This window comes from Saccopteryx leptura, chromosome 6 (genome assembly GCF_036850995.1).
Source record: "Saccopteryx leptura isolate mSacLep1 chromosome 6, mSacLep1_pri_phased_curated, whole genome shotgun sequence".
In the NCBI taxonomy this organism is placed as follows: domain Eukaryota; kingdom Metazoa; phylum Chordata; class Mammalia; order Chiroptera; family Emballonuridae; genus Saccopteryx; species Saccopteryx leptura.
Window position 1 is genome coordinate 134987910 of NC_089508.1, and position 25371 is coordinate 135013280.

A 25371-nucleotide genomic window follows, 5' to 3' on the forward strand; every position below is an offset into this window, starting at 1 on the left:
ACAGTTCTCACTACAAGTTGGGTGAAGGGGAGAAGAAGTGATGATAGACATAGTTGTCCCTACCAAGCAGTCCCATCCAGTCCCTGCATCCTCAAAGTCTGCAGCCCCTCGGCATTGGAAGCACTCCAAACTCACGTGGCCTGTTTGCACCGGAAGACCTGCTGTCTCCCGCACATTAACCTGCCCAGCCCAGCATAAAATGGTAGAGGAGAAACAAGATAACCACAGAGAAATGCCTGTTTGGAAAGAGGAAACAAGGGAAGTGGTAAGGCAATCATACATTTTCTGGGCAGGGCGCCTCGTTTTTTAGCAAGTCTGTTACCCTGCTTCTACTCTGTAAAGAACTTGTCAAAACAAACAAACAAACAAAAAAGAACTTGTCAGCCTTCCTCCATGGCTCCTGAAAGGCCCATCATCTGGAACATGAGAGTGGGCTCTTAGGGAACCTGGCCTTCCTGGTGATTACACAGCTTTTCTGGTCAGCTGCTTGTGGTCTGTTTGCTGGCCTGGAGGTTGTATTAGGGATCAGTCACAGGTAATTTTCAGGCATGACTCCTGGTCTCTTTGACAATGCAGTGCAGTAAGTCATAGCCTCTGGTCTGTTTATTTCTACTCATTTTGCGGATCAATGGCCAGTTTTTATGTTTTTATTTTTTTTGTTAGCAAGCGAAAAGGAGAGAGATGGAGGGAGGGAGAGACAGACAAGAAGGGAGAGAAAAGATGAGCATTAACTCATACTTGCGTCACTTTAGTTGTTCATTGATTGCTTTCTCACACATGCCTTGACTGGGGTGGGGGGCTGCAGCTAAGCCAGTGATCCCTTGCCAAGCCAGTGACCTTGGGCTTCAAGCCAGATCTTTGGGCTCAAGCCAGCGACCGTGGGGTCATGTCTATGATTCCCCGCTCAAGCCGGCCACCCACACTCAAGCTGGCAAGCCTGTGCTCAAGCTGGCGACCTCAGTGTCCTAGGTTGACACTCTACTGTGCCACCACCAGTAAGGCTCAGTGGCTAGTTTGTTGGTTCATTTTTTTTAAACACTGTTCTTGTGCCTGCTTCATTTCTTTGCTCTATCCATGCCTCTCTCATATCAATGGCCAGTCATCTGAAACTGACTGAGCTGCGAGGGAGCCCACCTAACCTGGCCTTTCTCACAGGGCTTCCCAGGGCTTCTACTGCTCAGTCTTCAGTCTTCTCTTACATCAGGTCAGAAGCAGCTGGCTTTTCTAACCCATGAGGCCCCTACCTTTGGCCCCCTGTTCCTTCCCTCATTATGCAAACTCTTTGCTTCCAGTGCCTGTTTAGACCCTGCCACACATACTAGCATCCTGGCTCTTTACAACCACTTCCCCTGTAACCATGACATGGCTGTCAGAGAGTCCGTGTTCAAAGTTTGGGCAAATAGCAGCTTTGCTGTTTGCCATAACTAAGAAAGGTCACCAGCTTTCCAGCTTATAACACCTGCTGGCAATGCCAAACCCTGACTGCTGAATCAGTGCTGCAGGCATTCGACTTCTTGTGGCCGCACCATACCCCATGTCCTCTGGTGGTCTGTTTTCACTTCTTACCCTGCCCCCCTCTGGGCTACAGGTGCAGAGGGATCAGTCGTAGCCCTCAGTTTGGGCCGCACTATAATAAAACACCTCTCGTGTTTATCCCCCTCCCATTCTCTTTCTTCTGTGCTAGCTTCTCAAGTGTTTTTGTTTGTAATTCTAAAACATGTATCATTTTGAGTACATAATTTTTTTCTGTTCTGTTTGTCTATTTTTTAGATTCAATTGTTGATATTTTATTGCCATTTTATTAATCATATTTTTTGTTGTTTTTTTTCTTAAAGAAAACCCTTTCACAAATCATAATACTGGTGGTGATGAACTCCTTTATCTTTTTCTTGTCTGGGGAGCTCTTTTATCTGGCTTTTGAGTCTAAATGATTGCTTTGCTGGGTAGACTAATCTTGGTTGTAGGTTATAGCTTTTCATCCCTTTAATTAATATTTCTTGCCACTCCCTTCTGGCCTGCAAAGTTTCTGTTGAGAAATCAGCTGATGGTCTTATGGAAGCTCCCTTGTAAGTAGCTAACTGCTTTTCTCTTGCTGCTTTTAAGATTCTCTCTTTGTCACCCTTGCTTTTTAGCTTGGTTGGTAGAGCATCGTCCCAAAGCCTAAACTGCTGATTCAATCCCCGGTCAGGGCACATGTAGGAACAGATTCATGTTCCTGGCTCTCTCTCCCTTCTCTTGCTAAATTAATAAATAAAAACTTTAAAAAAATTATTTCTTTGTATTTTAATTATGGTGTCTCTGTGTGTGGGCCTCTTTGGGTTCATCTTGTTTGGGACTCTGCACCTCCTGGACTTTGTGTCTATTTTCTTCACCAAGTTAGGGAAGTTTTTCATCTTTTTTTTTTTTTTACATACTTTTTTTTTGTGTGTGTGACAGAGACAGAGAGAGAGACAGAGAGAGAAACAAATAGGGAAAGGCAGGAAACGAGAGAGATGAGAAGCATCAATTCTTTGTTGCAGCATCTTAGTTGTACATTAATTGCTTTCTCATATATGCCTTGACCAGGGGGCTACAGCAGAGTGAGTGACTCCTTCCTCAAGCCAGTGTTTTTATATTAAAGGGATGCTGAATTTTGTCAAATGCTTTTTCTTTATTGATAGGATCATATAATTTTCATCATAGAGTTTGTTTATGTGGTATGTTATGTTAATTGATTTGTGGATATTGAACCAACCAACCTTGCATCCCAGGGATAAATCTCACTTGATTGCTGTGTGTGGTCTTTTTAATGTATTGCTGAATTTGGTTTGTTACTATTGTATGGAGGATTTTTTTTTTATACACAGAGAGGGATAGACAGGGACAGACAGACAGGAATGGAGAGATGAGAAGCATCAATCATTAGTTTTTCGTTGTGCATTGTGACACCTTAGTTGTTCATTGGTTGCTTTCTCATATGTGCCTTAACCGCGAACCTTCAGCAGGCTGAGTAACCCCTTGCTTGAGCCAGCGACTTTGGGTCCAAGCTGGTGAGCTTTGCTCAAACCAGATGAGCCCACACTCAAGTTGGCGACCTCGGGGTCCCGAACCTGGGTCCTCGGCATCCCAGTTCGACACTCTATCCACTGCGCCAGTGCCTGGTCAGGCTGTATGGAGGATTTTTACATCTGTGTTCATAAGGGATATTGGTCCATCATTTTCTTTTTTTGTAATATTTTTGTCTGGTTTTGGAATCAGGGTAATAAAAGCCTCGTGAAATGAGCTTGAGAGCCTTCCCATTTCTCCAATATTTTGGGAGAGTTTGAGAAGAATAAATGTTAGTTCTTCTTTGAATGTTTGGTAAAATTCACCTGTGAAGCCATCTAGTTCAGGACTTTCTTTTGCAGTTTTTGATTACAGATTTGGTTTGTTAGTAGTTATCACTCAATTCAGATTTTCCATTTCTTCTTGATTCATTCTTGGAAAATTGTATGTTTTCAGGAATTTACCCATTTCTTCCAGGTTATCCACTTTGTGGGCCTATGGTTGTTCATAGTATTTTTCTATAATCCTTTGTATATCTGTGCTATCATTTGTCACTTCTCCTTTTTCATTTCTGATTTTATTTCTTTGGTCCTCTCCTTTCTCTTGATAGTCTAGTTAAAGGTTTATCTTTTCAGGGAACCAGATCTTGGTTTCATTGCTCTTTTGTATTGTTTTCAGACTCTATTTTAGTTCCACTCTGATCTTTATTATTTCATTTTGTCTTTTGTGCTTTGTTCTTTTTTTCTAGTCCCTTTAGGTATAAGGTTGGATTATTTATTTTAGATTTTTCTTATATCTTGAGGTAGACCTTATCACTTTGAATTTATCTCTTACACCTGTGTTGACATTTGGGGTCATTGTATTTTCATTATTTTTATCTCAAGGAATCTTTTGACTATTTCCCCTTAATCTCGTTGTTAACCCATTTATTTTTTAGTAGCACATTATTTAACCTCCATGTATTTATGTGTTTTTTAGTTTTCTTCATGTGATTGATTTCTAGTTTCATACTATTGTGTTTGGAGAAGATGCTTGATGTAATTTCACTCTTCTTAAATTTGTTGAGATTTGTTTGGTGACCTAACATGTGGCCTATTCTGGAAAATGTTTCTTGTGCACCTGAAAAGAATGTATATTCTGCTGCTTTGGGGTGAAATGTTCTAAAAATATAAATTAAATTCATCTGGTCTAATATGTCATTTTAGGCTGTTGTATTGTTGATGTTCTGGCTGAATCTATCTGTTGATGTCAGTGGGATGTTAAAGTCTCCTACTTTGACTGTAGTACTGGTGATCTGCCTGTATGTTCATCAATATTTGCTTTATGTATTTACATGTTTCTACATCAGGACATAAATGTTTACAAGGATTATACTCTCTTGTTGGGTCGGTCCTTTTGTCATTATATGATGTCGTTTTGTTCTTTTTGGTTTTTTTTAAAGTCTATTTTGTCTGATAGAAGTGTTGCAACCCAGCTTTAATTTTTTGGTTTCCATTTATATGAAATATTACTTTCCATTCCTTTACTCTGTTTTTTATTGTTGTTTAGATGTTTTATTTCTATCAACAGTAATTTTAATTTTCTTTTTTATAAATTTTTTTATTAATTTTTATGGGGTGACATTGATAAATCAGGGTACATATGTTCAGAGACAACATCTCCAGATTATTATATTTTTTTTATTTTTATTTTTTTGGTATTTTTCTGAAGCTGGAAACGGGGAGAGACAGTCAGACAGACTCCCGCATGCGCCCGACCGGGATCCATCCGGCACGCCCACCAGGGGCGACGCTCTGCTCACCAGGGGGCGATGCTCTGCCATGACCAGAGCCACTCTAGCACCTGGGGCAGAGGCCAAGGAGCCATCCCCAGTGCCCGGGCCATCTTTGCTCCAATGGAGCCTTGGCTGCGGAAGGGGAAGAGAGAGATAGAGAGGAAGGAGGGGGTGGGGGTGGAGAAGCAAATGGGCGCTTCTCCTATGTGCCCTGGCCGGGAATCGAACCCGGGTCCCCCGCACACCAGGCCGACGCTCTACCACTAAGCCAACCGGCCAGGGCCTCTCCAGATTATTTTGACATTTGATTATGTTGCATACTCCTCACCCAAAGTCAAATTGTCTTCCGTCACCTTCTATCTGGTTTTCTTTGTGCCCCTCCCCTCCTCCCACCCTCTCCCTCTCCTTCTCCCCCCCCCCTTTACTCTGTTTTTGTAAAAATAATTTTTGATTAATTGATTTGAAAGAAAGAGATAGAACCATTGATCTGTTGTTCCACTTATTTATGCATTCATTGGTTGATTCTTGTATGTGCCCTGACCAGAAGTCAAATAGCAGCTTTGGCATAGCTGAATGATGCTCTAATCCAGTGTTTTTCAACCAGTGTGCCGTGGCACACTAGTGTGCCGCGAGACATGGTCAGGTGTGCCGTGGGGGAATTAAACATGGGTTCCCAAACTACGGGCCCGCTGAGGCTGTTTATCCGACCCGCCACCAGCCGCCTCCATCCGAACATAAACATTCCCCTCACAATCCCTCCAGCTATCAGCGACAGGAAGAGTGGAAGCACAGGGAATGCTCACTGACCAATCACCTTCTAGGATTCATCCCGACCACTAGCGATGAACCAATAGTTGGCCGCCTCTCATCCACACCCAGGAAGGTCCCCGCTCGGGCTGCCGCGTACTTGTCATTGTGTGGCCGCGGAGAGTAGTTGAAGCTGCTACTCCTCCCCATGGTCCTGATTTCTAATCCTGGTCAGGACTGGAGGTAAATGTTGCCACCACTACATGAAGCCTCAGCCTCAGCTGGTTATGTCTATCCTGATGGTGTATATAGATATTTGACCTTTTTCTTTTTAAAAGAGGCCCCCGCAGAGGGTGATATACAATGCATCACAATGCATCACAATGTTATCTATATTGTATATGGCCTCCTGAAGGGTCATCTTCTTAAAAGAGCTCAAATCTCTATATACACCATCAAAACAGACAGAACCAAGGCCCCTGCACCCAGCTGACCATGGGATTTGAACCCACAACCTCAGGGAGAACTCTAGTATTTATCAGAATCCTTACCTAGAAAGCAGACTTCTCAATCTGACAGTAGAGATGCTCTGGGGACTTATGATGTTACACAAGTACCCAACATTTTCTAAAATTGATTTTGTCCAGTCTATATAGAGAGAGTATTTGCCAAATTGATTTGAACCCACAACTTTGATGAAAGCTCCAGTATCTATTAGCGGGACTGTATATATGAGGGGATACATGGGACTGTATATGAGGGGATGTTACATGGGACTGTATATGAGGGGATGTTACGTGGGACTGTATGTATGAGGGATGTTACATGGGACTGTATATATGAGGGGGTTATCCTTTTTTATTTAACTTTTTTTAAATAAATGTAATTTATTTAAACTTTAAATAAATTCTAACAGAGTGTCATTTTGTGTCATTTGGTAGGTGGTGTGCCCCAGGATTTTGTAAATGTAAAAAATGTGCCGAGGCTCAAAAAAGGTTGAAAATCACTGCTCTAACCAACTGAGCTACTTGGCCAGGGCACCCTTTTACTTTTAGTCTCTGCATGTATTTTGATCTGAAGTGGGTCTCTTGTAGGCAGCATATGTATGGACTTTGTTTTCTTATCCATTTAGCCACCCTATTTCTTTTGATTGGTACATTTAATCCATTTTTTTCATTTTTTTCTTTAAAAAGTCCTTTTAACATTTCTCTTTTTAAAATAAAATATATGTTTCAGGTGTACAATTCTATAATATATTATCTGTATATTGTATTATGTGTTCACCACCCCAAGTCAAATCTTCCATCACCATTTATCCCCCTTTATTCTCTCCAACTTCCCCCTACCCCTCTTTCCCTCTGATAATCACCATACTGTTGTCTGTCTGTGAATTGTTTTTTGTTTACTTGGTTTTTTGTTTGCTTTATCCCTTCCCCTCTGACAGTTGTTAGACTGTTCTCTGTAACTATGAGTTTTTATTTTATTAGTTTATTTGTTCATTTGATTCCTTGTGAAACCATATGGTATTTGTCTTCCTCTGACTGGCTTATTTCACTTAGCACAATACTTTCCAGGTTTATACATGCTGTCACAAAGGGTTACATTTTCTTTTTTATGTCCAAGTAGTATTTCATTGTGTAAGTGTGCTACAGCCTTTTTATCTACTCATCTCTCGATGGGCACTTGGGCTGCTTCCATATCTTGGCACAAATCTGTAATGAACCTAGGGGTACATATATTCTTTTGAATCAGTGTTTTTGTGTTACTTTGGATATATTCCCAGAAGTGGAATCACTGGGTCATAAGGTGGTTCCATTTCTAATTTTTTGAGGTAACTTCATACTGTTTTCAATAGTGGCTGCACCATTCTACATTCCCACCAACAGTGCACAAGAGTTCCCCTTTCTCCACATCCTCACCAACACTTGCTGTTTGTTGGTTTATTAATGACAGCCCTTCTGACAAGTGTGAGGTGAAATCTCACTGTGGTATTTGCATTTTTCTGATGATTATTGATGTTGAGCATCTTTTCATGTGTTTATTGACCATCTACCTTTCTTCTTTGGAAAAGTGTCTATTCAGGTTCTTTGCCCACTTTTAAAATAGGGTTGTTATTTTTTAGGTGTTGAATTTTATCAGTTCTTTATAAATTTTGGATATTAACCCCTTATCAGATGTATCAGCAAATATCTTCTCCGATTCAGTGGATTCTCTTTTCATTGTGTTGATGTTTCCTTTGATGTACAAAAGATTTTTAGTTTGAGGTAGTCCCATTTGTTTATTTTTCTTTTGTTTCCCTTGCCATAGGGGATATATCAGAAAAAATATTGCTGGAAGAAATGTCTGAGATTTTACCGCCTATGTTTTCTTCTAGGATTTTTATGGTTTTGAGTCTAACATTTACATCTTCTTAAGTTTATTATTGCGTATGTTTTTTTTGCATGTATATGTCCAGTGTTTTTAACACCATTTATTGAATAGACTATCTTTATAACATTGTACATTCTTGCCTCTTTTGTCAAATATTAATTGACCATAAAGGTGTGGGTTTATTTCTGGGCTCTAGTCTTTTCCATTGATCTATGTTTTTATGGCCTTGTGGTATAGTTTGATATCAAGTAATGTGATTCTTCCAACTTTGTTCTTCATTTTCAAGATTTCTTTGGCTATCCAGAGTCTTCTGTTGTTCCATATAAATTTTTGGAATATTTGTTCTAGATCTGAGAAATACACCTTTGGTATTTTGAAAGGAATTGCCTTTAATCTATAGATTGCTTTGGGTAGTGTGGTTATTTTAATTACGTTAATTCTATTCATAAATATAGTATATGCTTTCACGTATATGCATCTTCCATTTCTTTCTTCGGTCTCATAATTTCCCTAGTATAGATTTTTTTTTTTTTTTCATTTTTCTGAAGCTGGAAACAGGGAGAGACAGTCAGACAGACTCCCGCATGCACCCGACTGGGATCCACCCGGCACACCCACCATGGGGCGACGCTCTGCCCACCAGGGGGCGATGCTCTGCCCATCCTGGGCGTCGCTATGTTGCGACCAGAGCCACTCCCGTGCCTGAGGCAGAGGCCACAGAGCCATCCCCAGCACCCGGGCCATCTTTGCTCCAATGGAGCCTCCCATCTTTGCTCCAATGGAGCCTCGGCTGCGGGAGGGGAAGAGAGAGACAGAGAGGAAAGCGTGGCGGAGGGGTGGAGAAGCAAATGGGTGCTTCTCCTGTGTGCCCTGGCCGGGAATCGAACCCGGGGCCTCCCTAGTATAGATTTTTTAACTCCTGGGTTAATTTTATTCCTATTTTGGTTTTTGTTTTCTTTGGGGGTGGGGCAGACAGACATGAAGGGAGAGAGATGAGAAGCACCAACCCATAATTGCGGCACGCTAGCTGCTCATTGATTGCTTTCTCATATGTGCCTTGACCCAGGGGCTCCAGCTGAGCCAGTGACCCCGTGCTCAAGCCAGCGACCTCAGAGTTTTGAACCTGGGTCCTCAGTGTCTCAGATCCATGCTCCATTCACTGCACCACTACCTGGTCAGGCCCTGTTTGTTTGTTTGTTTTTTTATGCGATTGTGAATGGGATTGTTTTCTTAGTTTTCCTTTATTTTTTAATTTATTGACTTGAAAGAGAGAGAGAGGAAAGGAAAGAGAGAAACATTGATTTATTGTTCCATTTATTTATGCAGTCTTTTGTAGATTCTTGTATGTGCTCTGACTGGGAATCAAACCTGCAACCTTGGCATATTGGGATAATACTCTAACAACTGTGCTACCTGGCCAGGGCTTGGTTGCCTTCTCTGATAGTTCATTATTGGTGTTAAAAATACAATGGGCCTGACCTGTGGTGGCATAGCAAATAAAATGTTGACCTGGAATGCTGAGGGCACTGGTTCAAAATTGGGGGCTTAGGCCTGACCTGTGGTGGCGCAGTGGATAAAAGCGTCGACCTGGAAATGCTGAGGTCGCCGGTTCGAAACCCTGGGCTTGCCTGGTCAAGGCACATATGGGAGTTGATGCTTCCAGCTCCTCCCCCCCTTCTCTCTCTCTGTCTCTCCTCACTCTCTCTCTGTCTCTCCCTCTCCTCTCTAAAATGAATAAAAAAATAAAAATAAATAAAAATAAAACCAGGTTACCTTCAAAATTTGGGGCTTACCTGGTCAAAGCACATATGAGGAGCAACTATGAATTGATGCTTCCTGCTCCTCTCTCTCTCCCTGCCTCTCTGCTCTCTCTAAAATGAATAAATAAAATTAAAAAAAATTAAATGCAACTGATTTATGGATATTTATTTTGTATCCTGATACTTTACTAAATTCATTTATCAGTTCTATTATTTTTTTTTTGGTAGAATTTTTAGGGTTCTCTATATACAGTATCGCGTCATCTGCAAAGAATGACAGTTTTACTTCATCCTTTCTGATTTGGATGCCTTTTATTTCTTCTTATCTGACTGCTGTGGTTAGGACTTCCAGTACTATGTTGAATAAGAATGGTAAAAGCAGATATCCCTGTCTTGTTTCTGATCTTATGGAAAATGCTTGTAAACTTTGCTCATTGAGTATGATGTTGGCTGTGAGTTTGTCACAAATGGCCTTTATTACATTGAGTTATGTTCCTTCTATTCCCACTTTGCTGACAGTTTTTAATATAAATGGGTGCTAGATTATATCAAATGCTTTTTCTTTATCTATTGACATGATCATGTGTTTTTTATCCTTCATTTTGTTTATGTGGTGGATCATGTTTACTGATTTCAGGATATTGTACCAGCATTGCATCGCCAGAATAAATCCCAGTTGATTGTGGTGTATGATCTTTTTAATTTATTGCTGGATCTGGTTTGCTAATAGTTTGTTGAAGATTTTAGCATCTATGTCCATCAGGGATTTTGGGCTATAATTTTCTTTCTTTGTACTGTCTTTTTCTGGTTTTGGAGTTGGAATAATGCTAGCCTCAGAAAATGTTTTTGAAATCAGTGAATAAACAAGTAAAGTGATGCAATTGCAAGTTGATGCTTCTCATCTGCCTCCCTTTCTCTCTCTCTCTCAAAAAAGAAAAAAAGAAGAAAGACAGAGAAAGACAGAGAAAGAAATAAAATGTGCTGGAGTATTTCCTGCTCTTGAGTTTTTTGGAATAGTTTGAAAAGGATAGGTGTTAGTTCTTTGAATATTTGGTAAAATTCTCCTGTGAAGCCATCTGGTGTAGGACTTTTGTTTGTTGAGAGTGTTTTGATTAGTGCCTCAATTTTATTAGGTGTGATCAGTCTATTCAAATTCTCTTACTCTTCTTGATTCACTTTTGGAAACTTATGTTTCTAGGAATATATCTATTTCATCCAGACTGTCCCATGTTTGGCCTATAGTTCATAATATTTTCTTACAATCCCTTGTATTTCTGTGGTGTCACTTACTGCTTTCTCATTTCTGATTTTATTTATTTGGGTCCTCCCTTTTTTTTTATGAGTATGGTTAAAGATTTTTTTATCTTGTTTATCTTTTCAAAGAACCAGCTTTTAGTTTTATTAATCTTTTGTGTTTTTTTTTTTAACTATTTTGTTAATTTTGCTTCAATTTTATTTTATTTTTCTTCTACTTACTTTGGGCTTTATTTGTTCTTTTTTTAGTTCCTTTAGTGGGGTGGTTAGATTGTTTATTTGAGATTTTTCTTGTTTTTTAGAGGTACTCCTATAATGCTATTAATTTCCCTTTTAGGGCTGCTTTTGCTGTCCTTTAGAGTTTTTGCTATTGTGGTCTCATTTTTATTTGTTTCAAGGTATCTTGATTTCTTCCTTGATGTTGTTGTTAACCCATCTTTAACATTTCTTGGTTTGGTAGTGATGAACTCCTTTACCTTTTTATTTTCTATGAAGCTCTTTATCTCATCTTTGATTCTAAATAATACCCCTAAGTAGAGTAATCTTGGTTGTAGGTACTTGCTTTTCATCACATTGCATATTTTGTGCCAAGCGCTTCTGGCCTGCAAAGTTTCTGTTGTGAAATAATCTGACAGCCCTATGGGAGCTCCCTTGGAGGTAACTAACTGCTTTTCACTCACTGCTTTTGAGATCTCTCTTTGTCTTTAAAATTTGTCTTTTAATTATGATGCATCTTATTGTGGGCCTCTTTGTATTCATCTTGTTTGGTACTATTGTGCTTCCTGGGCTTATATGTTTAATTTCTTCTTCACCAGTTTAGGGGAGTCTTCAGTCATTTCTTTTTATTTTTTAAGTTTAAAAAAATTTTTATTTATTGATTTCAGAGCAAGAGGAAGGGAGAGAGACAGACAGAAACACCAATCTATTTCTGTATGTGCCCTGATCGGTGATCGAACCGGCAACCTTTACTTATCAGAATGATGCTGTAATGGAGCTATCCAGCCAGAGTGTCAATCATTTCTTTAAATGGGTTTTCAATCTTTTGCTCTCTCTCTCTTCTCCTTCTGCTGCCCCTATGATGCCAATTTTGGTATACTTGATGTTATCCCAGATCTCCCTTAAATTATCTTCATTATTTAAAGATTTTTTTTCTTTTTGCTGTTTTTATTGGTTGTTTTTCACTATGTTGTCTTCCAAATCACTGATTCCATTCTCTGCTTTACCGACTCTGTTGTTGATTTCACCTGATGTACTTTTTCATTTATGAATGGTTCTTTTTTATGGTTTCTATTTCTTTTTGTCAAAATTCACTGAGTTTATCTATTCCTTTAAGTTCATTGAGCACCCTTTAACCAATGTTTGAACTCTATCTGGCAAATTGTTTGCCTCTATTTCATTCTTTATGTGGACTTTTGTCCTTTTCTTTCATTTGGGATATATTCCTTTGTCTCCTCATTTTAGCTGCCTCCCTGTATTTGTTTCTACATGTTAGGGAGATCTATTATGTCTCCAAGTCTTGGAAAAGTAGCTTTATGTAGTAGGGATTCTGTGGGGCCCACTGATGCTGTCTCCCTGATCACCTGAGCTGGATGCTCCAGGTGTGTCCCTTTTGTGGGTATGTGTCCTCCTATTGTAGTTGAGTTTTGATTACTGTTGGCATGTCAGTGGGTAGGATTCACCTTTAGGCTGACTACAGTGGACAAGCTGTGTGTGGGAGCTGATGCCACAGAGTGGGATTCAGGGCTCTGGTACCTGCTGAATGTATTTTCTGGGTGTGTTATTTGTGGAGCTAATTGGGTGATGCTCTGGTGTGGTCTGAATCCAGCCTCTGGTTGTGTTGGTTCTGGGCTTGTTGGGAGGTACTCCAGTACAGACCCAGGTCAGCAGCTCCTTGGGCTCTGGCCAGGGTCACTTGATAGAAGCTACAAAGTTATCTGGACTTGGTAACTGCTTGTGCTGGGCTTGGAGGCACCTAAGGGTGATTATACTGAAAACTGAGGCCCACTGCTGCTAGTGCCTAGGGTTGTTTAGCAAGAGATACAGGGCATGCCAAGGCTAGCCACTGCTTGTTGGGGTTTGTGGACCTTTCAGAAATTTTAAGGTAGTTCACAGCTTGGGCCCAGGCTGGCTACTTAGGAGAAACAGCCATTGAAATTTGTTCAGGCTGGTGCACTAGTTGTATGGCATGGCTTTTCAAGGAATGATGATGACTCAGATTTGACACCCACCTGGGTCTGCAGGCTGAATGGGGGCAGGGCTCAACAAAGAATGATGCCTGGTAGCACTTCTGTCTGACCAGAGCTGCCCCTCTATTCCTCACCTTGAAGCTGGACACTTCAGTCTCCCCCACCCCACCCCTCACCAGTGTGCCTGTTGTTGTTTTTTTCATTTTCCTTTTTCTTTTTACTGAGAGAGGGACAGACAGACAGGAAGGGAGAGAGATGAGAGGCACCAATTCTTTGTGTGGCACCTTAGTTGTTCATTGATTGCTTTCTCATATGTGCCTTGACAGGGAGAGGAGGGAGCTCCAGCCAAACCAGTGACCCCTCAAGCAGCGACCTTCAGGCTCAAACTAGCAACTATGGAGTCATGTCTATGATCCTACACTCAAGCCAGTGACCCCGTGCTCAAGCTGGTGAGCCTGCACTGAAAACAGCAACCTTGGGGTTTCGAACCTGGGTCCTCTGCGTCCCAGGCCAGAGGACCCACTACGCCACTACCTGACCAGGCTGTACCTGTCACTTTTTGAGCTCATATCCCTTCTCTGGAGCTCACAACTAGTGTTTGTGAGTGAGTGATTCTGTGCATGGGCCCTATAAGATGAACAACTGGGACTTCAACAGCTCTTCTTCTTACCTAGACAGAATACCTGCTAATTTTCACAGCTAGATGTTGTGGGGTTCCTCTTCCTGGTACTGGTGATCTGGGCTGGAGTGCCTGGTATGGGACTGGGACTCTTTACTTTTCAGAGAAGACTTATGCAGCCATTATATTCCTCCCAACTCTTAACCATCACACAGGGGTGTGGAACTAGCCCCTTCTGTTCTCTGCCCGTCCTACTAGCCTTTATGTGGCTTCTTCTTTATATCTTTATAGGAGTTCTGTTCAGCTAGTCTTCAGAGGTTTCTCAAGGGTAGTTGTTCTATAATTTAGTTGTGATTATCACGTGGTAATGGGAGGAGCTGAGCACAGTGTTTACCTAGTCTGCCATCTTGACCAGAAGTCAAGTAGATGATTTTTTTTTTTTTTTTTACAGAGACAGAGAGTGTCAGAGAGAGGGATAGACAGGGACAGACAGGAACGGAGAGATGAGAAGCATCAATCATTAGTTTTTCATTGGGCATTGCAATACCTTAATTGTTCATTGATTGCTTTCTCATATGTGCCTTGACTGTGCGGCTACAGCAGACCGAGTAACCCTCTGCTCGAGCCAGCGACCTTGGGTCCAAGCTGGTGAGCTTTGCTCAAACCAGATGAGCCCTCGCTCAAGCTGGCGACCTTGGGGTCTCGAACCTGGGTCTTCCGCATCCCAGTCCGATGCTCTATCCACTGCACCACCGCCTGGTCAGGCCAAGTAGATGATTTTTAATTCACATAAGTGGTGCTGTGCTGTAGATCTCATCCTGTTCCTTACTTTCCCCCTCAGCCAGCACTGCATTCACCATCTGTATATCTCATTTAGGCTTCTAAGCCCAATTGAGTATCCTTGCATATGTACCCATTGCATCTTCTTGTTGCTCCCTCCAGTGATGAACAAATGGTTTTCCTCCCAGACCACTAGTACAGGCAGCTCCCTGGCAGCTAGTGTACACATCCTCCCCCTCCCCTGAGGACCTAGGAAAAGCTCTCTGGCAGACCAAAGTTGGAGTGTCCTACAACTGGTCAGACACATCCTTAGTGTCCTTGGTTTGCATAAGCCCAGCCATGGTGCTTTCCAAAAGGGCTGCACCAACACAGGCCCCTCCCGCTTTGTCCTGTGATGCCTGTACTGTGAGTGACAGTTGTTTTCACATTCATTTGTCCAAGTTTGAGTGCCCTTTCAATATATTTGTAAGCCATTCATGTTTCCTCTTTGTAACTTGCCTGTTCCATTTCTTTTGGGGTTTTTCCTATCTTTTCTGTGCAATTAGCAGTAATTCCATATATAGTTTAAATATTAGCCCCTTTTTGGTTTACATATTGTAAATATCTCCTCCCAATCCATCATCTAGTATCCTTTAAGTCCTTAATTTTTTTCTTTTTTAATTTTATTTTTCAATTACAGTTTACATTGACTATTTTTATTTTTAATTTATTGTGTTGCCATGGTTTTAAGCATTCAGTCTTATTGAGTATTAGTCTCAGGTGTAGAGCATAGCAGTTAAACAATCATATACTTTACACTGTGATCCCCTTGATGTTTTAAGCACTCTCCTGGCAGCACACATAGTTACTATGATATGATTGACTATATTCCCTATGCTGTACACCCTTCACCGTAAGTCCTTATTTTAAAGGAGTCAAATGTACTGACTTTCACATCATGCTTAGCTGTTTGAGGGTTTGGTCTAAGAAGCCTTTTCTTGCTTGACTTGTGGTGGCACAGTGGATAAAGCATCGACTTGGAACGCTGAGGTTGCAGGTTCAAAACCCTCGTCTTGCCTGGTCAAGGCACCTATAGGAAGCAACTCCTATGAGTTGATGCTTCCTGCTTCTCCCCTCTTTCTCTCTCTCCTTTCTCTAAAAATCAATTAATTTTTTTTTTTTAAAGGAAGAAACCTTTTCTCAAGCCCAGGTGTCAGAGATATTCCATAATAGTTCTACAAACCTTTCACATTTAGGTTTTTAATATATCTAGAGTTAACCTTTGTGTAAAGCCTTATGTAGGAATCCAGTTATATTTTCCTCCTTATAGGAAACAGCTTAAAAGCTAATCCATTATTTTCTCATTGATATCTGGTGCCGCCTTGATCATATATCAAGTTTCTACATAAAATGGATGTGTCTCTGAGTTCTCTGTTCTGTTTAATGGCCTGTTTACCTGTTTTAATTACATACTCTATCTTTGTAGTATATTTTAATGTCTGGTCAGTTGTGTTAGTTTGCTAGGACTGCTGTAACAAAGGACCACAAACTGAATAATATACAGAAATTTTGTCCCACAGTTCTGGGGATCAGAAGTCCAAGATTAAGATGTTGGCAGGGGTTTCTTCTGAGTCTCTGCAGAAGAATCTGTCCCATCCTCACTCGCTTCTGGTGGTTGCTGACAGTCTGTGGAGAACCCACTTGCAGAAGTTTTCATCTCTACCTCCACCTCTACCTCTGCTTTCACACAGCATTCTCTCTGTGTGCTTGTCTAGGTCCAGATTTCACCCTTTTTGTAAGGAAACCAGTCATACTGGATCAGGGGCCCACACTGCTCTAGTAGGACCTTATCTTCACTACTTATACCTGCAATGACCATTTTTCAAATAAGGTCATATTGTATGGTACTGGGGGTTAGGACTTAACATGCTGAATTGGGAGGACCTCAACTCAAACCTATGTGACAGGTCAAGCCCACCTTTTTTGCCTCCTTGTTTTCTCTTTATTTTAACACTGACTTATCTGTTTGTAAACCTTTATTATTGATCCAAATTTTAAATTTCCTTTTTTAAAATCCAGCTGAATTTTGGTATTTCTTTTTAAATTATTTTTAGAGAGGGGAGAGAGAGAGGGAGGGAGACAGAGAGAGAGAAGGGGGGAGGAGTAGGAAACTAACTCCCATATGCATCTTGACCAGGCAAGCCTGGAGTTTCGAATTGGCGACCTCAGCATTCCAGGTTGATGCTTTATCCACTGCGCCATCACAGGTAAGGCCAATCCAACTGAATTTTGTAAATGCAGATTACATTGAATTAATAGGTTAATTTAAGGGAAAAATTGGCCTCAGTAATGTCTGAAGTTATCCGTCCAAGAGCATGGAGTGACTCTCCATTTATTCACATATTCTTTTCTCTTTTTGTGTCCTTTTTACTCCATAAAAGTCTTGCATTTTCTCTTGAAGTCCTGGGTTCTGTATAGTCGTTGCTACTATGACTGGTGTCTTCTTTTAACTGCATTCTCCACTTAAGTCTTGCTGGTGTGAAGAAGTAGCACTGTTTTGCTTGCAAACTGACCTTTGACAGCCTTGCTCACAACCTGGTTCTCAGGGTTTGTCTATTGATTCTAGATTGGTTTTAGATGTAGCTGATTATATCATAAGCAAATAAAAACAGTTTAACCTGACCAGGTGGTGGCACAGTGGATAGAGCGCCGGACTGGGATACGGAGGAACCAGGTTCGAGACCCTGAGGTCGCCAGCTTGAGCGCGGACTCATCTGGTTTGAGCAAAACTCACCAGCGTGGACCCAAGGTCGCTGGCTCAAGCAAGGGGTCACCAGGTCTGCTGTAGCCCCACGGTCAAGGCACATATGAGAAAGCAATCAATGAACAACTAAGGTGTTGCAACGAAAAACTGATGATTGATGCTTCTCATCTCTCTCTCCGTTCCTGTCTGTCTGTCCCTATCTATCCCTCTCTCTGACTCTTTCTCTGACTCTCTGTCTCTGTAAAAAAAACAAACAAACAAAAAAAACCAGTTCAATCTCTTTACCCTCAATTTTTGTACTCCTTATATTTTTATTTTTTTGTTTCTTACAGCATTGGCCAGGGCCTCCAAAGACTGTATGTAATAAACAGTAATGGAGACAGTGGTTCTGATCTTGAAAGACATACATCTAAAGTTTCTCTTAGAGGCATTGTATATAATCCTTACTGAGTGAAGGATGTTCCCTTCTATTTCTTGTTTGGTGAGAAGTTCTATCATAAATGAATGTTGGCCCTGGCCGGTTGGCTCAGTGGTGGAGTGTCGGCCTGGCGCGCGGAGGTCCTGGGTTCGATTCCCGGCCGGGGCACACAGGAGAGGTGCCCATCTGCTTCTCCGCCCCTCCCCTTCTCCTTCCTCTCTGTGTCTCTCTTCCCCTCCCGCAGCCGAGGCTCCGTTGGAGCGGAGATGGCCTGGGCGCTGGGGATGGCTCCTTGGCCTCTGCCCCGGGTGCTGGGGTGGCTCTGGTCGCAGGGGAGCAGCGCCCCGGAGGGGCGGAGCGTGGCCCCCTGGTGGGCGTGCCGGGTGGATCCCGGTTGGGCGTGTGTGGGGGTCTGTCTGTCTCTCCCCGTTTCCAGCTTCGGAGAAGTGCCGAAAAAAAATAAATAAATAAAAATAAATGAATGTTGAACTTTACTAAATGCTTTTTTGGGGGGGACATTTTTTTCTATTGTGAAAATCATGAAGTTTTTTGCTTATTTATGTTGAAAGTTATTTAGCTAGTTATATATATTATATATGTATATATACATGAGATGTACCTCTAATTTTTTTTCCTTTTACTAACCTTATTTGGCTTCAGAATCATGGTTGAACTGTCCCTATCAAATAAGTTTTCCTGCTTTCTGCCTTTGGAATAATTCATGTAAGATAACAAATGTCTGCTTTCTAGGAGATTTGAGAACCTAGCAGTGTGACAGGATTTGGCTGGAGTTTTTGCGCAGACAGACTTTGATTACTATTAAAGTAATCTTATTCATGTTTTCCGTTTCTTCTCAGATCAATTTTGGTATATTTTTCTATATTTCTCCAAAATGTATCTTATTTGGTTTAGGTTTTCAAATGTTTTAGCTCATAATTATTTATATTATTATTATTATTATTTTAAGTGAGAGGAGAGGAAATAGTGAGACAGACTCATGTATGCGCCCTGACCGGGATTCACCCAGCAACCCATTTGGACCAATGCTCAAAGCAACTGAGCTATTTTTAGCACCTGAGTCTGATGCTTTTAGACCAACCGAGCTACTCTCAGTGCCCGGAGCCCATGCTTGAACCAATCGAGCCACTGGCTACGGGAGGGGAAGAGGGATAGAAGGAAAGAGGAAGGGGGAGAGAAGCAGATGGTCACTTCTCTTATGTGCCCTGACTAGGAATTGAACCTGGGATGTCCATACATCAACCCCACTCTCTATCCACTGAATCAACCAGTCAGGGCTTCATAATAATTTTTAAAAATATTTTTAAATCTCTTTCATTCACTATTTTTATTTGAATTTTCTTTTTCTCTTATTCAGTCTTGTCAGAGATGTGTCTGTTCTAATAATCTTTTCAAAGAACCAGCTTTTTTCTCAATATTTTTTGTTTATTGTTGTTTTTACTTATTTCATTAATTTCTATCCTCAATTTTATTATATTTCTTCTTATCACTTTAGGTTTGCTCTGTAGCTCATTTTTAACTTCTGAAATGCATGCTTAACTCCCCTGTTTTATTTATTTATTTATTTATTTATCTTTATTAAGTGAGAGGCATGGAGCAGAGAGACAGACTCCTGCATGCGTCCCAACCGGGATCTACCCAACAAGCCCCCTACCGGGCAATGCTCTGCCCATCTTGGGCCACTGCTTCATTGCTCAGCAACAGAGTCATTATAGCGCCTGAAGCGAGGCCATGGTACCATTCTCAGTGCCTGGGTCAACTTGCTTGAATCATTCAAGCCGTGGCTGCAGGAGAGGAAGGGGGGGGGGGGGAGAAACAGATGGTCGCCTCTCCTGTGTGCCCTGACTGGGAATTGAACCTGGGACTTTCATACTCTGGGCTGACAGTCTACCACTGAGCCAACCAGCCAGGGCCATTACATATTTTATTTTATTTTATTTATTTATTTACAGAGACAGAGAGAGGGATAGATAGGGACAGACAGACAGGAACGGAGAGAGATGAGAAGCATCAATCATCAGTTTTTCGTTGCGACACTTTAGTTGTTCATTGATTGCTTTCTCATATGTGCCTTGACAGACTGAGTAACCCCTTGCTCGAGCCAGCGACCTTGGGTCCAAGCTGGTGAGCTTTGCTCAAACCAGATGAGTCCGCGCTCAAGCTGGTGACCTCGGGGTCTCAAACCTGGGTCCTTCGCATCCCAGTCTGATGCTCTATCCACTGTGCCACCACCTGGTCAAGCACTTATTTTTTTAATACCAAAAATTTTTACTTAAAAAAATGTTAGTGACAGCACTAACTTACATTCCCACCATCAGTATACAAGTGTTCCTTTTTTTTTATTTTAATGTTTCACTTTTTTGTTGTTGATTTAGAAAGAGAGAGACAGAGAGGGAGAAGAGGCAATAAGAAGCATCAACTCATAGTTGTATCACTTTTGTTGTTCATTGATTGCTTCTCATACCTTGACAGGGGGACTCCAGCCAAGCCAGTGAACCCTTCCTGTGCTCAAGTCAGTGACCTCAGGGCTTTGAACCTGGGACCTCAGTCTTCCAGGTCAGCTAGCTCTCTATCCACTTGTGCCACCACCGGTCAGGCTACATGGGTTTCTTTTTTTCCACAACCTCACTTGCACTTATTTCTTATCAGATTGATGATAGCCGTTCTAACAAATGTGAAGTGATATCATTGTGGTTTTTGTTTTCATTTCAATTATAATTAGTGATATTGAGCATCCTTTCATATGTCTATTTCCTGTTTGTGTTTGTTCTTTGGAAAAGTGTTTATTTAGGTCTTTTGCCTTTTTTTTTTTTTTTAAGATTTTATTCATTAATTTTACAGAGAGGAGAAAGGGGAACAAGAAGTAGTTGCTTAACTCTGGCTGTTCATTGGTTGCTTGCCATATGTGCCTTGACTGGGCAAGCCCAGGGTTTCAAACCAGCAACCTAAGCATTCCAGTTCAGTGTTCTATCTGCTGCACCACCACAGGCCAGGCCTTCTGCCTGTTTTTAAATCAGATTTTTTTGTTGTTGTTGAGTTGAGTGAGTTCTTTTTTTTTACAGGGACAGAGAGAGTCAGAGAGAGGGATAGATAGGGACAGACAGACAGGAACGGAGAGAGATGAGAAGCATCAATCATCAGTTTTTCGTTGCGACACCTTAATTGTTCATTGATTGCTTTCTCATATGTGCCTTGACCGTAGGCCTTCAGCAGACTGAGTAACCCCTTGCTCGAGCCAGCGACCTTGGGTCCAAGCTGGTGAGCTTTTTGCTCAAGCCAGATGAGTCTGCGCTCAAGCTGGCGACCTCGGGGTCTCGAACCTGGGTCCTCTGCATCCCAATCTGATGCTCTATCCACTGCGCCCCCGCCTGATCAGGCGAGTTCTTTATATATTTTGGACAATAGCTCCTTATCAGAGGTTTCATTTGCAAATATCTTCTCCCATTAGGTTGGTTACCTAAAACAAACTAACAAAACAAGATGCAGACAACAGAATACTGGTCACCAGAAGTGAGGAAAAATATAGAGAGGGCAGAGAAGATAAAGGGGTCCAAATATATGGTGACAGAGGACATTAGACTTTGGGTTGACAGCATGCAATAGAGTACACAGATGTTGAATTATAATCTTGTACACCTGAAAATTATATAATGTTGTTAACCAGTGTTACCCCGATAAGTTTAATTTTAAAAATAATAAGGTTTGCTTGATCCATGGTGGCACACTGGATAGAGCATTATCAACCTGCAGTAGCGTAGCGGGGGGTAGGAGGCAAGGGGGTCTATCATGCCCCAGGCACCACTTGCAGAGGGGCACCAAATGGTCTCCAAGACAAACAAGAAAAGTGTAGTAGAAGGGGAGGGAGGTGCCAATAAAGTGTCGTGCCCCGGGCGCCAGTTATGTTTGCTATGCCACTGTTAACCTGGGACGCAGAGGTCCCTGGTTCAAAACCCAAAGGTCACTGGCTTGAGCACTGGGTAGTTGGCTTGAGCCCAACGTCACTAGCTTGAGCAAGGGGTCACTGGCTCAGCTTGAGTTCCCCAGTCAAGGCCTATATGAGAAGCTGTCAATGAACAACTAAAGTGCCACAACTACGAGTTGATGCTTCTTATCTCTCTCGCACGTGCACACACACTAAAAAAATGTGTGTGTGTGTGTGTGTATTTACATTTTAACATCTCTGGAATTAAGATTGCATCTTGAAGTCAATGGCATGATGTTTCAAGTAGCAGGGGTTTTTAGTGGTATGTAAAATTAGGGTGCATCTTATGCTCAGCGGCATCTTCAGTGTTGTAACATACTGCATTGTTTTCATTGTCTTCTAGCTCTTAGGATTTCATATTTCTCTTCTGGCTCGACTATTTTTTAGTAATATGCTGTTTAGTTTGCTGATGTGAGAGGTGTTTTTAACTATTCTTTTGTTGTTAGTGTCTGATTTTATTATGTTAAGGTCAGAGAATGTAGTTTGCATATTATTTCCTAAGAAAGTATTAGGACTCCCTTCTGTGTGCTTTTATTTTACAAGTGTATCTTATAGACTCTAAAGAAGACAGTGCTGTCTTATCCCTCCTGGTCACTCAGCATCTGCTATGCTTAAAAGCCTGGGCTCAGCCTGACCAGGCGGTGGCGCAGTGGATAGAACGTCGGACTGGGATGTGGAGGACCCAGGTTTGAGACCCCAAGGTCGCCAGCTTGAGCATGGGCTCATCGGGTTTGAGCAAGGCTCACCAACTTGGACCAGAGGTCGCTGGCTCGAGCAAGGGGTCACTCGGTCTGCTGTACCCCCCTCCCTGGTCAAGGCACATATGAGAAAGCAATCAATGAACAACTAAGGTGTCGCAACAAAAAACTGATGATTGATGCTTCTCATCTCTCTCCGTTCCTGTCTGTCTGTTCCTCTCTCTGACTCTCTCTGTCTATCCCACAAGAAAAGAAAAAAAAAGCCTGGGCTCAGAAAGTGGCACAGTCATGAGCATGAACCCAGTTCATCTGTTTGCCTCTAACCTTCACCCAGGTGGTTTCAGAGTCTCCCTCTCTTGCTCAGAGAATCTGGGCTAACAACACCTGTCAGGAGAGCCCTACAGGTGTCAGTTGTGGCTATGTCCAGCACATGAGAACAGCTTCTGAATGCTGAGTCAGATGCAACTCTAAAGGTCCGTTTCTAAAAGGATCATGGACTGTTTGTAAGGAAACAAAGGACTCATCACCTTTCTTTCCATTGGTAACACCAGTGACCTTGACCCAGTTTGCCTTCCAGGCTCTGCAGAAAAGCAGCAATGAATGAAATGCTCTCGAAAGTACCAGGTAAACAGTCCAACCCCGCTGACCTGGGGGTGAGAAAGAGGCAGAATCTGACCCCTCCCTTGCTTTTGTAGGATACAGAAAGCAGTTTACAGCAGAAGAATGAAGCCATCACATCTTTTGAAGAAAAAATCAATCAAGTTATGTCCAGCATGAAACAGATAGAAGAAAGGTAATCACTTCCCCTAGTAGATAGTTCCTAGAAGGTGCTGGGCATTCTTTGAGCCTGGGGATTTATTCAGAGTCTCCCTCAGAAGTACAGACAGGTTGGGATGGATGTCCTTCAGGTCCATAGTCTTTCCCAGCAAGGGGATAAGTATTCACTCAGCCTTTGAGCTGCTGAATCACACTGTCTTCTCAGGGAATTCAGGCTTTCCAGGGAGTTCCTTGTCACTATCACATTTAAACATCAGGTCAGTACTGGATCACAATAGAATGTAAAAATAGACTCGCACAAGCCCTGGTTGGCTGGCTCAGTGGTAGAGCATCAGCTGGGCATGTGAAAGTCCCAGGTTCAATTCCTGGCCAGAGCACACGGGAGAAGTGCCCATTTGCTTCTCCACCCTTCCCCCTACTCTTCTTCTCTATCTCCTCTTCCCCTCCCACAGCCAAAGCTCCATTGGAACAAAAGTTGGCCCAGCGCTGAGGATGGCTCCATGGCCTCTGCCTCAGGTGCTAGAATGGCTCCAGTTGCAACGGAGCATCGCCCCTGGTGGGCATGCCGGGTGGATCCCGGTCAGGCGCATGTGGGAGTCTGTCTCTGACTCCCCGCTTCTCACTTCAGAAAAATACAAAAAATAATAATAATAATAAAGTAAATAAATAAAAATAGACTCGCACAAATATGGTTAACTAATTTTTTACAAAAGTGCAAAGGCAGTTCAATAGAGACAGGGTAATCTTTTCAGTAAATGATATTGGAACAATTAGACATCCATAAGCAAAACAATACCCTCAATCCACACCTCACACCTTTGGTCAAAAGTAGCTCAAAATGGGTCATATGTCTGAATATATAAAACTTTTAGGAAAATACATAGAAAGTCTTTGTGACCTTGGGTTGGACAAGAAGACCTTACACATGACATAAAGCATGATCCATGAGAGAAGAACTTGATAAATTGTATTTTATCACAATTTAAAACTTTTGCCCAACCAGTGGTGGATAAAACGTCAACCTGGGATGCTGAGGTCCCAGGTTTGAAAACCTGAAGTCGCTAGCAGGGGCACAGGCTCCAGTTTGGGCACAGGTTCACCAGCTTGAGCGTGGGGTTACTGGTTTGAGCATGGGGTCATCAACATGATCACATGGTCACTGGCTTGAAGCCCAGGGTCGCTGGCTTGAGCCCAAGGTCACTGGCTCGGCTGGAGCCAACCCGGTCAAGACACATATGAGAAGCAATCATTGAACAACTAAAGTGCTGCAACTACAAGTTGATGCTTCTCATCTCTCTCCCTTCCTCCCTCCTTCTCTTGCTCTCTGTAAAAAAGTAATAAAAATAAATAAAATTTTTGTTCTGTGAAATACATGGTTCAGAGAAAAGAAAGACAAGTTATAGATTGAGATAAAATTTGTAAATCACATACAGGGTGGGGCAAAAGTAGGTTCACAGTTGTTCTTAAAGGAAAATGATACAGTATTTAATAAATAAAATATAAGGATAAACTGTTTCAGTAGTTACATCTGTAAACCTACTTTTGCTCAGCCCTGTGTCTGACTAAAGACTTATATCCAGTATGTATAAAATAAACTCAAAACTCAACAAACAATTCCATTTAAAAATGGGCAAAATACTTGAACAGAACTTCAGCAAAGTGGGCATAAAGATGGCAAAGGAGCAATTAGGGAAGTGCACATTACAATCATGCTGAGATGCCCCTACACACCTATTAGGACGGCGAAATATTTTATTAATAACACCCAGTGCTTGGCAAGGCTGTGAGCGACCAGAATTCTAATTACCTGTGGGAATGCAAAATGGTACAACCAATTTGGAAAACAGTTTCTTACAATAAAGCTGACCTCTTACCATATGACCTGAAAGTCCCACTCTTGGCTATTTGCCCAGGAGAAATAAAAATTTATGTTCATACAAGAGCCTGTACACAAATGTATAGCAGTTCTATTCATAATTGCCAATTATGAGTGAGTAGAAGCAACCCAGAAGTCTCTCATTGGGAGAACGGATCACCAAACTGGTACTCTGTACACTAAAATACTGCTTAGCCATAGAAAGGAATGAACCATTGCTACACAGAAACTTTGATCTCAAAAATATTTTGCTGAGAGAAAGAAATCAGTCTCTTGCCTGACCAGGCAGTAGCGCAATGGATAGAGTGTCAGACTGAGATGGGGAGGACCCAGTTCGAGACCGCG

At 41.8% G+C, this 25371-nt stretch overlaps 1 protein-coding gene across 2 annotated transcripts in view; it reads left to right on the top strand.

Moving 5' to 3' along the window:
- Window positions 1-25371, top strand: part of RUFY1 (RUN and FYVE domain containing 1) — a 117096-nt gene that overhangs the window by 80725 nt on the left and 11000 nt on the right. For both annotated transcript variants that reach the window (XM_066342386.1, XM_066342387.1), the window contains one exon: window positions 23069-23166. In XM_066342386.1, coding sequence (XP_066198483.1) covers window positions 23069-23166 — 98 coding nt within the window. The remainder of the gene's footprint in view (window positions 1-23068; window positions 23167-25371) is intronic.